The sequence below is a fragment of the Salvelinus fontinalis genome, chromosome 4 (genome assembly GCF_029448725.1).
Source record: "Salvelinus fontinalis isolate EN_2023a chromosome 4, ASM2944872v1, whole genome shotgun sequence".
NCBI classification, from domain to species: Eukaryota; Metazoa; Chordata; class Actinopteri; order Salmoniformes; family Salmonidae; genus Salvelinus; species Salvelinus fontinalis.
Window position 1 is genome coordinate 34199222 of NC_074668.1, and position 14844 is coordinate 34214065.

General features: G+C 46.9%; 1 protein-coding gene across 4 annotated transcripts in view; it reads right to left on the reverse strand.

Annotated features, from left to right (window-relative positions):
* Positions 1-14844, reverse strand: part of LOC129853589 (probable E3 ubiquitin-protein ligase HECTD4) — a 66872-nt gene that overhangs the window by 25420 nt on the left and 26608 nt on the right. For all 4 annotated transcript variants that reach the window (XM_055919783.1, XM_055919781.1, XM_055919782.1 and 1 more), the window contains exons 18-42: positions 9847-9971; positions 9487-9640; positions 9186-9286; positions 8862-9066; positions 8500-8724; positions 8212-8375; positions 7773-8018; positions 7468-7660; positions 7284-7388; positions 7119-7207; positions 6825-6991; positions 6525-6660; positions 6261-6405; positions 5984-6150; positions 4991-5137; positions 4635-4819; positions 4059-4212; positions 3660-3940; positions 3385-3574; positions 3200-3281; positions 2829-3031; positions 2544-2679; positions 2207-2389; positions 1833-1997; positions 1512-1681 (exon numbers count right to left, since the gene is read on the reverse strand). In XM_055919783.1, coding sequence (XP_055775758.1) covers positions 1512-1681; positions 1833-1997; positions 2207-2389; positions 2544-2679; positions 2829-3031; positions 3200-3281; positions 3385-3574; positions 3660-3940; positions 4059-4212; positions 4635-4819; positions 4991-5137; positions 5984-6150; positions 6261-6405; positions 6525-6660; positions 6825-6991; positions 7119-7207; positions 7284-7388; positions 7468-7660; positions 7773-8018; positions 8212-8375; positions 8500-8724; positions 8862-9066; positions 9186-9286; positions 9487-9640; positions 9847-9971 — 4118 coding nt within the window. The remainder of the gene's footprint in view (positions 1-1511; positions 1682-1832; positions 1998-2206; positions 2390-2543; positions 2680-2828; positions 3032-3199; positions 3282-3384; positions 3575-3659; positions 3941-4058; positions 4213-4634; positions 4820-4990; positions 5138-5983; positions 6151-6260; positions 6406-6524; positions 6661-6824; positions 6992-7118; positions 7208-7283; positions 7389-7467; positions 7661-7772; positions 8019-8211; positions 8376-8499; positions 8725-8861; positions 9067-9185; positions 9287-9486; positions 9641-9846; positions 9972-14844) is intronic.

Here is a 14844-nt window from a genome sequence, read left to right on the forward strand (position 1 = left end):
GAAAAGCTGTCAAGGCAAAGGGTGGTTACTTTGAAGAATCTGAAATATGTTTTGATTTGTTCAACACTTTTTTTGGTTAATACATGATTCCATATGTGTTATTTCATAGTTTTGATGTCTTCACTATTATTCTACAATGTTAAAAATTAAAATAAAAAAAAATTAAAAACATGTATGAGTAGCTTTGTCCAAACTTTTTACTGGTAGTATGTATGTCTATACATCCATGAGTCCTAGCCCCCCCACCCCCCCCCCAAAAAAGAACTAAATTAACAATTGTGCCGTTATATAATACATAGCCCACTGCATATTACGCATGGCAGATTTTTTTAAATATTTTTTATCATAATTAGTCTAGCCCACTGGTTCTCAATCCTGGTCCTGGGGACCCAAAGGGTACACATTTTTGTTTTTGCTCTAGCACTACACAGCTGATTCAAATGACCATCTCAACAAAAAACTTTGAAGATTTGAATCAGGTGTGTAGTCCTAGTGCAAAATAAATAAATAAAGTGCAACCCTTTGGGTCCCCAGGACCAGGATTGAGAACCACTGTTCTAGCCTATACTCCAAAATTAAACAAATTCTAGGAAATCGACTTTGAGTGTGGACTGTATTATTATGCATACTGGATGGGTTTTTTGCTATGTTCCAAAATGTTCTATCCATGAGGCACGTATAGGCCTAGGCGATACTGTTGGTTCATTGATTGTGCAGGGCGGCTTACAGAGTTAGCCTACAATTATCGTGAAACTCTGTATGCCATGGGCTCTCCAACTCTGAGGAACAGAGCGCAAGCAAATCATCAATAGCCTTTAGTCGCATCATGCAGCCCATATATGTTTTGATTTCTAAGACATTCTAAGGTTTGTATCATTCACAACTAAAGTTGACAAATAACTCTAAATCTAGTGTATAGGACCAGTTTCAAATGATATATTTTACGCTCAACATAGCCACTTCATATGTGCACTAAGTCCGGAATGGGAAAAATATCCTTTCTAAGTTCAATTATATTCTTCTTACTATAAAATCATATAATATTAAATAACGTCACAGAACTCATAGGCATGTCTTGTCTGCTAAATGAACAAGCAAGCATACAGCATGGTGCATAGCCAGATAACACACAGTAGGCCAACTTATATTCTGTTCTTTCTTCATAATGTTTCTTTAGACCTGACTAAATTAAATAATGGATTTATTGTGATGTGTATATTAAATTGATTTAGACTTTTTTTTTAATTAAGATGTTCCAAAAGCGGCTGGTATGCTGCTTGTATGCTGCTTGTATGCTGCTTGTATGCTGCTTGTATGCTGCTTGTATGCGTGGAGGCCTGGAGAAGCTAAACGTGTTTATGTTAATTAACGGTCAATTACCATGAGATCGGCACTTGTTTGCATGACAATAACCGGCAAAATGTCATGACCACCACAGCCCTAGTGCAGAGACACACTTTTCGGAGCAGAAAAACGTTATGACCAAGATAATGTCCTCAGTAGTGATTTACCTGGTCCTGATTTCAGCCAACAGGCGGACGGCAGCCATAACAGGACTGGAGCCATCTCCTGAGGCGGGGAGGGAGGAGTGGATGGACAGACTGCCCTCCTGTGGCAGAAGCATGGACTGTACCGCCTGCACCACCTTCTCTGTGATGGACAGCTTGTAGAGGGGCATCGCCTGGGAGAGAAAGAGGGGAAGGGGAGAGGGACAGGGATGAGAAGAGAAGAGAACATTAAATTAGTCTACTAGTGAACATTAAAGCACTTTCATAATTTTCAGTCAAGTTACGTTATGTGTGTCTGACTTCTCTAACCCTCCCTGTTCTTACCTCAGAGCGGGGAGTGCAGAGGCGGGAGATGGGCACCGTCAGGATGTCTGAGGCCTTGCAGGCCTTCCTGTACTCGCAGGAAGGGAACTTCACCGTGGCAATGCCCTCCTGCTCGTTGATGGACATGACCACACCCACGCTGCCCAGCACTCCTTTACCCACCACCTGAGGGAGCAGAGGGACCATGATGAGAAACATGCACTGACCATTCACTGCTATAGCTCTTGCTGCCCACAGCACTGTTGGCCTGGTATAGTGTTCTATGTACCCAGCATGTTAATTTCACCACAGAGACAGGTACAATGCATGTTGCTAAGGGTGTACTGCTAAGTCTTCTTATGGATCTATCAACTTGTGCTCCTCTCCTAACCCACCTGGACCTCTGAGCCAATCTTGATGGTCTCCTTGAAGCCTCCGAGGGCGCAGAGTGCCGCCACAGCCTGCCTGCCGATGGCCTGGAGTTTAGCCAGCTTCCTGCCGCTGCTGCTACCGTTCTCCAGGATGCTCTCAGCATACTTCCCCAGCTGTGGGATGAACATCAGTGCTCTGGACAGCACCTGGCACAGTCATCAGTAGCGGTAAGTCCATGTGTTATCACTATGATCTTCATATACAGTATATTCTTAGAATTACATGGCTCTAGCATCTGCAAGTAGACCTTAGAATGGCTGCAGCTGCCTCTAAAACCTACGCATTCTGATGGTGCTTTACCTTCTCTGCAGTGCTGGTCCAGATCTGGGCGGTGTTGGACTCGGGAGCTGTGAGCAGGCTGTGCAGCAGGGCGATGACCTCAGCAGCCATACTGTTGGCCACATGTCCACTGATGAAGGGCCTGATTGGGTCGGACCTGAACAGTGGAGGGAAAGAGAGGAGACCGGTTAGAACCGTTCTCCCCTCTGGTTAACTAGAACTAGTGTAGCAGATTCAATTCCACTTGTATTATGGTTATACAAAAGGCATAATATAAATCTTGCACAGCTTGAGTGTCACACCAACCTGGCCAGTTCAGAGTTCCTGTCCCGACACACAGCGGTCTGAGCGCTCTTCTTCTTGTCCCCCGTGGTGACTCCTCCAGCAGCCTCCGGGACCAGAGCCTCCACAGGCGGGCCCACACTCACTATCAGCCCAGACTGGGCCCACTTATTGGCCTTCCTCAGGGCGGCAGCAGCCTCCTCTGTGATCACCTCACAGCTACCACTCTGGTGAGGTGAATGAGAGGGATGAGGAAGGAGCAGATCAGCCAGGAATAAATGGTATGATTCTTGAACATATGCCTTGACTAGGTTTAATTCTTCACTATTCTTCTTTCACTTGGTGACACCCCAATGACATTTGCAGCCACATGAAAACTTTAAAACAGGCCTGACCTTGGTCATGTCTCTATCCATTTTCACCACCTTCTCCATGTTGGCTCCAGTACCAAGGCGGAACGGCCGGCCTTCTGAGCTGCTGCAAGCCACCAGGGAGGAAAAGCACAGGTGTCAGAGACTGCATGGATGGTTTGGCACACATGAAGTTAAAAGGTCTCCGGAGGTATTACGATGAGTATTACCTGAGCAGTGGCTGTAGCACCTCATGAGAGGACTGGTCCTCCCGCTTGTGGATAAAGATGGACAGTTTGCCATCCACAGCCTCGCACTCCTCCCCAGCGTCCTTATCTGACTTCAGGGTTCCCTTGGGGCTGGAGCGGCTCAGGCTGGTGTCTGGCTCTGAGGAGCTGGGGGACAGCAGGGTCTGGCAGCCTGGTGGGGGACACGGTGTCAGAGACAGCAGTCTAACAGAGGCCAGATATCTCATGACCAACATGTCAAGATGAAAGAGTCCTACCTGGTACTACGTAGTCAGCCAGCTTGGCCAGCAGCAGGGCGGCGATGCGTGAGGCGGGGTCGGTGGCGTCCTGCTGCTCAGCATCCAGGGTGTTGATGGAGTAGCTCCAGGAGGGTAGCGCCACGTTGCCACAGTCCTCTACACTCATCAGGGGCAGGGCAGCACGGCACAGCTGCAGGATGATCAGCACCAGCTTGGGAGACGGCCGCTGGTCCAGCAGCAGGGACAGGAGCTTGGACACACAGGCTGGCTGGCTCAGGATAGCCTTCCCTATGTGGCTCCTGGAGGAACGCCAGACAGTCATAGATAATTAGAAGGCGACAACAGTCATTTCACAAACACAGAACACAAGAGGACTGAAGGTGATGTGTATTTGACCTGTTGTTTGCTAGTGGTTACCTGGACAGGTCGTTGAGCAGGCTGAGAACGTCCTGCAGAGCATCGTTCCCTGCTGCCTGGTTCCCACAGCACTCGGTGGCTCTGACCAGATGGTTGGTCAGCAGGCTGGACACCTGCCGGGCCAGACCTGAGTGCACCGCATCTGTTGAACCACCTTAAGAGAGGGGGAGAGGGATTTCTGCAGTAGTAAGAATTACCGCACACTGTACTCTCTGTAGAAAACACTGATGTGAGGTTGCATCCTAAAGTCTGATTATCTATATTCACAGATCATGAAAATACCCATCTTTCCTCTGGTTTCTGAATTATTGGCCTAAAATCAACTTTTGCCAAGCTTTCCTAACTTTAACCTCCAACTATTCTTCTGCGTTTTGTCCTCACTTTGTTAGTAGACCCTGAAGACAGCCTTTCAAACATTCCTCTTTAGCTAAAAGGCACAGCATCAAGACATTGGAAACATCTGAGTGAAAATTATTCTCATATGTTCTGCTTCAGCGTTGAGGTTCTCTTAATTTCTTGGTGTGGGCTACCTATTTCACAAGCTGATAAGTTACCCCCCCCAACTATCTTGCATACCTTCCACCTTCTCCCACTCGATGCAGCGGTTGGCAAGCACCTGGAAGGCAGCCCAGGCCATGGTGGCCACCTTCTGCTTCTTGGTCTGCTTCTCATTGGAGCTGCAGTCCCTCTGGCCACTCAGGCTGCACAGGCGGTCCATGAGCTGGACCAGACCACTGCGCACCAGGCACTGCTCCTCACTCCTACAGGAACACATGGGCAGACATGTGGGGGTTTAGAGAATGGCAATTCTAGAAAGTCAGGCATTTTTGGATGCCAGGAGAATGAGGTGAGTCGTTTATTCCTGATAACAAACAAAGCCGTTTTCCTAGAGTAACATGAGGATTTCGGAAGATAGAGAATAATTGTCTTGCCTAGTATAGGGGATGGTGCAGAGCATGCCAATACTGTTAGAACAAGCGATGGGGAAGCGGGCACATAGTGACACTACAGACGTCATAGTCTCCCCAAAGGCCTCCTGCACCTGCTCCACCATTCCCCCACAGGTCAGCTCCTCGATCCTGCACAGAGGACACAGAAACATTTATAAAATTGAATTTCTCCTGCATTATACACTAAAATACATTTGGATATTGGACAGGGCTTTCTTGACAAACTCTGCTTCGATATGGAATAACACTAAATTGAAAATAAGAGTACACATGGTTTTCTGGAAAGATTGGTATAGAAAGGGGATATACAACATTACGTGTCTATATCAAGAACCTCTTTTGAAGAACTAAGGAACAAGTATATTTTACAGAAACATAACTTCTAGAGATATCTCCAGCTTAGAGATTGTACTGAAAAAGCGTGTATGAGCAAGGCCTACAAACCTGACTCAGTTACACCAGCTCTGTCAGGAGGAATGGGCCAAAATTCACCCAACTTATTGTGGGAAGCTTGTGGAAAGCTACCCAAACATTTAACCCAAGTTAAACAATTTAAAGGCAATGCTACAAAATACTAATTGAGTGCATGTAAACTTCTGACCCACTGGGAATGTGATGAAAGAAATAAAAGGTGAAATATATCATTCTCTCTACTATTATTCTGACATTTCACATTCTTAAAATAAAGTGGTGATCCTAACTGACCTAAGACAGGGCATTTTTACTAGGATTAAATGTCAGGAATTGTGAAACTGGATTTAAATGTATTTGGCCAAGGTGTATGTAAACTTCTGACTTCAACTGTATATTAATGTCTGTCAAGTTATTGTTTAGTGTTAAATATAATTCAATTGCATTGTTATATTGTGAAAGGAAACAATAACTATAATTGTAAAATAAATTCTCCCAAATGAAAACAAACCATGAAGATATATTAATGGTAGGTTTGTGTGTCAGTGTGTGTCCATGCCTTACCTGGGCCCTCCCTGCAGCACCATGGTAACAGGTCCCACCAGGTGAGTGACCCCACCTACCCTGACTGCGGCAGTGAGCAGCTCCCTCATGTGAACGAGGGCCTGCTTCCTTGTGCTGCCCCGCCTCCACCGTGTCTGAGCCGCAGACAGGAAACTGCTGCTGGACACCTGGAGGAGGCAGAACAAGGGTAAAATATGAATAGACTCAAGTTCTCTAATTGTTTGGCACCAAAAACAGAATTCAATGTGCAGTGACTGTGGGGGACGGCTGGACTTACAGACTGGTCGGGCAAGGTCCCTATGAAAGCAAAGAGCTGTCCCAGCAGCACACTGTACGTTGGCTTGTCCCGGCTGTCCTCCATGGCTAGAGACTGGAGCAGTGTGAAAGAGCTGCTACGGTGACTGGTGGGGTGGTGTCGCCTCCTGCAGTAGAGGAGAATAACGTAGAGGGGTGAGTACTCTCTCCATCCATCATCAACTTAGTGTAGTTATGCTTGTAATACACTTTCTCTGTATCAAAGAGATTTTTGTGGACAGTGAACCTTTGGCTGCTGTGTGGGAACTCAAGGTCCTGGTTGGCGATCATCTCCAGGTCGGAGGGTGCAGACATGCTTCGCAGAAAGACTGGCTGCTTCACCCCGGGGATCACCGTCTTAGTGTCTGACACAGACTTACAGGCTGCCACACAACAACAAAAAGTCAATCAGTCACCTCTATTTTACCATACTATATACAGGCAGTCACAGTAAATCAGGAGAGGGGTATAGAGAAGCAGGTGTAGGCTAGGGAGGTGGAGTAGGCTGGGGAGGTGGTTATGTAAGGAAGTGTAAGCTGAGGGGTACCTGGCGTGCCAGCAGGTGTGGTGGTTAGGCTCCTGCAGTGAGGAGCGATGGTGACATGGAGCAGCAGCTCTGTGCGGTTCATCAGGCTCTTCACCAGGGCTTTGGTTTTGGCCAGCGGCACACCACTCTTCAGGTGGACGGAGTTCACCTCCTGGAAGAACTTCTCCCTGTGGACAAATGTAGACGATAAACCAGAAGACAAAACGGAGGAAGATTTGTCATCTAAGCAATGCAGATGTTACCTTAGCAGTCTTAACATCTGCATTGTCACGTGGCTCTTCTCCAATGTCTTACCTCAGTGTGAGGACAACGTTTTCCAAATCACTCCAGTCCAGTGGGACCTCCTTTAGTGAACACAGCAATTCTAGTTCCTTCATTTTGTTCTGGGGAAACAAAAACTAATTATATTTGCTGAACAGTGTACAACTTTATGAGAATCGGAGGTGAAGGGATGTGTACCTCAAAGAAGTGATAGTCGTGGAAGAAAGGAGCATTGTTCTCCAGCTTTCCCTGCTGAGCTTCCTCCACCTCGTTCTGCCACTTCTGCTCCAGCTCTGCTACACTCTGATGGATGGCAACAAACAAAGTTCTACACACACCCACTTGGAGAGGGAAAAGCAGACTATACTAGCCACTTGTGTACCTGCAGCTGGCGCTCCATGGCGTTGATCTTCTTGAAAGTCTCAGCCATTATCTTACAGAGCAGGTCGTACTCCTCAGCGTGCTCCTCGCGGTACTGAAAGTTGACGAGCGACTGGAGAGCATCCACCAGCGTCAGGTGTTTTATCACACACGACACTATGACCTCCTCCATAACGTCTGGCCTGATCACCTCCCTGACACGGGCAAGCCAGAGAGAAAAGGGGGAGCGGATGGGCAGAAATTACTGGTTAAAATAGAATTGGAATGGCAGTTGAATATGTGGTATATATGGTCACCACTTCTTACTTGATGCTGGGACGGAACTGTGGCCGCGCCCTGCCGGACACCTCTCGTAGCCGGCTCATGATGCCTGGAGGCAGGCGGATGCGGGGCAGGTCAAAGTAGGCCCCAGGCATGAGGCCCGGAGGAGGGATGAGCACGTCAGAGGGGTAGGTGAACTCCCGGTCCTCCTCGATGGTGAGGGGTAGCGGAGAGGGGCTGGGGGTTAGGGCTGGAGAGATGGCACCATTAGCTTCCACCTGCCATTGGCACCTGGAGGAAATGGATAGCTTTTAGTCTCGGCTGTCCTGGTACCCACTCTCTGCCACGGTGTCACCTGTGTTATTTTACTAGGGTGTTATTATTTAGTTGGTTAAAGCTGTATATGTCTGTGCTGCTACATTGCAGTGCATTCGTGCCATCTATAGTGTGTGCTCTGTATCATTCTCCATTTATGCTGAGTCACCTTTGGAGCAGCTTGGAGCAGAGCAGGTCATGGCAGGCGTCCTCCTCTCGGGTTACTTCAGGTCCGTTGTAGAGGATGCGGAGCATGGAGCAGGCTAGTACAGACAGACCCAACGCCAGGTCTGCCAGGAAGGGGAGACCCCCAGAGACATCCTCTGATGATTCCTGTTGCGGGAAAACAGAGACAGATCTACGTAACAATGTCTGGGTGTGTATGTCAAACATGGCAGCAACATGCCAGAACTCATGCTGTATTCACAACAGTGCAGTGATCCACAGCTGTGTGTACCTGCGCTCGGACAGTGCAGGAGAACCCCCACATGGCTTTGTCTGGGGTGTTGTGCTCGCGCCCACTCCTCATCTCAAAGGAGAACGTCACTGTGTCCCCCTCCACCTTGACTAGGTCTTTGGGCCAGCCTGTCCCTAGGACACTGCGACTGCCATAGCCCAGAGTGTTGCCTCCATACTCAGTCACCTTACGACTGTTAGTGTTGGGCCCGGCATACATCACCAACTGGAACACCAGAGAGAAAAGACCAAGTAAATATCTTCCTCATAGAGCTTTGCAATGAAAAACTAGATTAGACATGTTATGACATAGCTTTAACATGGAAATGTGATGTGGGGTGGAGAGGTGCAGGGATTGGTCACCTTGTCGTAGTCGTACTGCGAGGAGCAGCGGGAGTCAAAGCGCAGGTAGAGGCAGCGTGCCCCTGGGATGTGGACCGTCTCTTTGAACTTATAGTTGTCTCGCACTGGGTGGACCGTCTCCACCGTCTTCCCAGCAGCCCATGGGGCAGGGATCTTCAGGCCTGTCAGGAAGCCTGGCTCCTCCCGCTCATCTAGGATTCTAAAGCTGGAGCAGGACAGAGGAAGTCATGCAGTCATCAGGGACAGAGAAACACAAACACACTTGGAAAACCAGGCTTTAGGTCCTGATACATCTTGCCTACAGAGGACCGTGTGTACTCTTACTGGTCATCATCAGCAGCAGGCGTCTTTTGGCCCAGCGGCCCTCCTACCAGTGGAATGCTGTCAGTGAAGAGAGGAGACTGGGTCTTCAACAGCAGAGCAGTCTGGGAAATAACCAGGAGAAACCCATATTATAAATATATATACTAATTCTCCTTCCAAACTATCATCAACTTTCAATTAACAAGAACAACACGTCTGCCCATCGTCCACCACAGAAACCAGAGACGACAGACAGACGTTCTAAACTAGAGAAGAATATCTACATTGAGGTGAGACGGGAGTGTTTGTTTGAGCCCCCCACCTGGCTGGTGTAGAGGACTAGCTGCACTAGCTGGGGCATGAGAGCGTCAGCCAGATTGAGTGTCTGCAGGTTGGGGTGCATCAGAGAGGTGAGCAGCACTGGCAGCAGGTGGCCCAGCATGGTAGCCTTGGTCATCTGCTCCAGGCCCTTCAGCCTGCGGACCGGAAGGAGAGAGAAGTGGGATAAGAGGTATGTAGAAGGGAGTTTGAGGGAAATGCATAGAAAGGGATTCATATGCATACAAGGGGAACATGCAGATAGACAAGCAAAAGGTCAAGAGAGTTAGGGGTAGGCATACAACACGTAAAATGACAGGTTGACAGGTAACAGGAAAAGCAATGGTAGAGGAGTGAGGGTCACCTGGTCTCTCGGTCAGTGATGTCACTGTTGATGAGAGCGGCGGTCACCTGCTGCAGGGTTTCCAGCACCTCGTCACATCCCATCAGGATCTTGGTGGCCAGCGACAGGATGCTTGTCTGCAACTCCTGGGAACCACACAAAGAGAAAAGGCAACGCTTCCGTTATTCCGTTATCGTGTTGATTGCTCTATTGCTGCAGAAACTGAGGCCCCAGACACACACACACCAAAGGAGAGAGAGAGAGAGAAGGAGAGAGAGACAGAGAGAGAGAGAGAGAGAGAAGGAGAGAGAGACAGAGAGAGAGACAGAGAGAGAGAGAAGGAGAGAGAGACAGAGAGAGAGAGAAGGAGAGAGAGAAGGAGAGAGAGACAGAGAGAGAGAGAGACAGACAGACACAAAAGGAGAGAGAGAGAGAGAGAGAGAGAGAGAGAAGGAGAGAGAGACAGAGAGAGAGACAGAGAGAGAGACAGAGAGAGAGAGAGAAGGAGAGAGAGACAGAGAGAGAGAGAAGGAGAGAGAGAAGGAGAGAGAGACAGAGAGAGAGAGAGACAGACAGACACAAAAGGAGAGAGAGAGAGAGAGAGAGAGAGAGAGAGAGAGAGAGAGAGAGAGAAAGAAAGAGGCAGAGAGAAAGAAAGAGGCAGAGAGAAAGAAAGAGGCAGAGAGAAAGAAAGAGGCAGAGAGAAAGAAAGAGGCAGAGAGAAAGAAAGAGGCAGAGAGAAAGGAGACAGACAGACAGAGCGAGACAGAGCGAGACAGAGCGAGACAGAGCGAGACAGAGCGAGACAGAGCGAGACAGAGCGAGACAGAGCGAGACAGAGCGAGACAGAGCGAGACAGAGCGAGACAGAGCGAGAGAGAGAGAAGGAGAGAGAGACAGAGAGAGAGACAGAGAGAGAGAGAGAAGGAGAGAGAGACAGAGAGAGAGAGAAGGAGAGAGAGAAGGAGAGAGAGACAGAGAGAGAGAGAGACAGACAGACACAAATGGAGAGAGAGAGAGAGAGAGAGAGAGAGAAGGAGAGAGAGACAGAGAGAGAGACAGAGAGAGAGAGAGAAGGAGAGAGAGACAGAGAGAGAGAGAAGGAGAGAGAGAAGGAGAGAGAGACAGAGAGAGAGAGAGACAGACAGACACAAAAGGAGAGAGAGAGAGAGAGAGAGAGAGAGAGAGAGAGAGAGAGAGAGAGAGAGAGAGAGAGAGAGAGAGAGAGAAAGAAAGAGGCAGAGAGAAAGAAAGAGGCAGAGAGAAAGAAAGAGGCAGAGAGAAAGAAAGAGGCAGAGAGAAAGAAAGAGGCAGAGAGAAAGAAAGAGGCAGAGAGAAAGAAAGAGGCAGAGAGAAAGGAGACAGACAGACAGACAGAGCGAGACAGAGCGAGACAGAGCGAGACAGAGCGAGACAGAGCGAGACAGAGCGAGACAGAGCGAGACAGAGCGAGACAGAGCGAGACAGAGCGAGACAGAGCGAGACAGAGAGAGACAGAGAGAGAGACAGAGAGAGAGAGAGAAGGAGAGAGAGACAGAGAGAGAGAGAAGGAGAGAGAGAAGGAGAGAGAGACAGAGAGAGAGAGAGACAGACAGACACAAAAGGAGAGAGAGAGAGAGAGAGAGAGAAGGAGAGAGAGACAGAGAGAGAGACAGAGAGAGAGAGAGAAGGAGAGAGAGACAGAGAGAGAGAGAAGGAGAGAGAGAAGGAGAGAGAGACAGAGAGAGAGAGAGACAGACAGACACAAAAGGAGAGAGAGAGAGAGAGAGAGAGAGAGAGAAGGAGAGAGAGACAGAGAGAGAGACAGAGAGAGAGAGAGAAGGAGAGAGAGACAGAGAGAGAGAGAAGGAGAGAGAGAAGGAGAGAGAGACAGAGAGAGAGAGAGACAGACAGACACAAAAGGAGAGAGAGAGAGAGAGAGAGAGAGAGAGAGAGAGAGAGAGAGAGAAAGAAAGAGGCAGAGAGAAAGAAAGAGGCAGAGAGAAAGAAAGAGGCAGAGAGAAAGAAAGAGGCAGAGAGAAAGGAGACAGACAGACAGAGCGAGACAGAGCGAGACAGAGCGAGACAGAGCGAGACAGAGCGAGACAGAGCGAGACAGAGCGAGACAGAGCGAGAGAGAGAGAAGGAGAGAGAGACAGAGAGAGAGACAGAGAGAGAGAGAGAAGGAGAGAGAGACAGAGAGAGAGAGAAGGAGAGAGAGACAGAGAGAGAGAGAGACAGACAGACACAAAAGGAGAGAGAGAGAGAGAGAGAGAGAGAGAGAGAGAAGGAGAGAGAGACAGAGAGAGAGACAGAGAGAGAGAGAGAAGGAGAGAGAGACAGAGAGAGAGAGAAGGAGAGAGAGAAGGAGAGAGAGACAGAGAGAGATACCCCAATTACAGAAGAAGAATTATTGGAAAAACTATGCAATCTCCAACCCAAAAAGGCCTGTGGTGCTGATGGTATTTTAAATGAAATGATCAAATATACAGACCACAAATTCAAATTGGCTATACTCAAACTCTTCAACATTATCCTCACTGCAGGTATTTTCCCCGATATTTGGAACCAAGGATTGATCACACCAATCTATAAAAATGGAGACAAATTTGACCCAAATAATTACAGAGGAATTTGCGTTAACAGCAACTTGGGGAAAATTCTCTGCAGTATTATAAATAGCAGACTACATCATTTCCTTGACGAACACAACGTCCTGAGCAGAAGCCAGATTGGATTTCTGAAAAATTATCGTACAACAGACCACATTTACACCCTCCACACTCTAATTGATAAACAAGTTAACCAAAACAAAGGCAAAATCTACTCGTGTTTTGTAGATTTCAAGAAAGCATTTGATTCAATTTGGCACGAAGGTCTTTTTTATAAACTAATAGAAAGTGGTATTGGAGGGAAAACATATGATTTTATTAAATCAATGTACACTAAAAACAAATGTGCGGTTAAAATTGGCAACAAGCAAACAGACTTCTTCTCTCAGGGGCGGGGAGTGAAACAGGGCTGCCCAATAAGTCCAACATTATTTAACATCTACATTAATGAATTGGCAAAAACATTAGAAGAATCGGCAGCACCTGGTATCACCCTACAAAACACTGAAATCAAGTGTCTGCTGTACGCAGATGACCTGGTGCTGCTGTCTCCCACTAAAGAGGGGTTACAGCAGCACCTAGATCGTCTTCACAGGTTCTGTCAGACCTGGGCTCTGACCGTTAACCTAAAAAAAACAAATATAATGATATTCCAAAAAAGGTGGGGAAATAAGGATGACAAATATAAATTCTATTTGGACACAGTTCTATTAGAACACACCAAAAACTACACATATCTAGGACTAAATATGAGCAACACAGGTAGCTTTCACATGGCTGTGAATGAGCTGAGAGACAAAGCAAGAAGAGCATTCTATGCCATTAAAAGGAACATCAAAATTGAAATTCCAATTAGAATCTGGCTCAAAATTTTTCAATCAGTTATAGAACCAATTGCTCTATATGGCAGTGAAGTATGGGGTCCACTCTCTAATAATGAATTCACTAAATGGGACAAACATCCAACTGAAATATTGCATGCAGAGTTTTGCAAGACTGTATTGCAAGTACAAAGAAAAACTCCAAATAACGCATGTAGGGCAGAATTGGGCCAATACCCCCTCCTCATTCGAATAGAAAAAAGAGCCATCAAATTTTACAACCATCTAAAAACAAGTGACCCTAAAACATTCCATCACACAGCTCTACAATGTCAAGAGATGAAACCAGAGAAGAGTCCCCTCAGCCAGCTGGTTCTGAGGCTCAGTTCACCAACCCAAACCAACCCCATAGAGCCTCGGGACAGCCCTCAGAAAATCTGGCCCAACCAAATCATCACAAAACAAAAAGAAAAATATATAACCTATTGGAAAGACACCACAAAAAATCAAAGTAAACTTCAATGCTATTTGGCTCTAAACAGACAGTACATGGTGGCAGACTATCTGACCACTGTGACTGATAGAAAACTGAGGAAAACATTGACTAGGTACAGACTCAGTGAGCACCGTCTGGCTATAGAGACCGGTCGTCACAGACAAACCTGGCTGCCCAGAGAGGACAGGCTGTGCTCACTCTGCTCCAGAGGAGAGGTAGAGACAGAGGTGCATTTCCTACTACACTGTGACAAATACTCAGACCTAAGAGCATATTTCTTTCCCAAAATTATAACTCAATACAAAGAATTTGAAACTATAAAAGATGAAGAAAAAATCAAATATTTATTGGGTGAAAAGCCAAAATGTGCAGTTTTGGCAGCCAAATATGTGTCCTCCTGCCACAACCTGAGGGACAGCCAGTGAAAAATGCAAAGTAATATTGATAATATTTCCCATTTAGCTTAGTTTTGTTTTGTCTTTCATACCAGGTCATATGTCTTCTCAAGTCATATTGACACTGGTCTACTACTGTTGCTTTAATTTATTGTTGTTCTGATTAATATTGTTGTTGTTGTTAATGGTAATCCCATGTCCACTACTACTGTTATTATTGCTGTTGGTCCCACCATTTATTTATATATAAATATATATATATTTTGTATATATATACATATATATTTGATTTTTATTTTTCGATATGTATACTTTGACAATGTAAGTAATAACGAACCTACCATGTCATTAAAGTCAATTGAATTGAAATTGAATTGAGAGAGAGAGACAGACAGACACAAAAGGAGAGAGAGAGAGAGAGAGAGAGAGAGAGAGAGAGAGAGAGAGAGAGAGAGAGAGAGAGAGAGAGAGAGAGAGAGGAGAAAGAAAGAGGCAGAGAGAAAGAAAGAGGCAGAGAGAAAGAAAGAGGCAGAGAGAAAGAAAGAGGCAGAGAGAAAGGAGACAGACAGACAGAGCGAGACAGAGCGAGACAGAGCGAGACAGAGCGAGACAGAGCGAGACAGAGCGAGACAGAGCGAGACAGAGCGAGACAGAGCGAGACAGAGCGAGACAGAGCGAGACAGAGCGAGACAGAGCGAGACAGAGCGAGACAGAGCG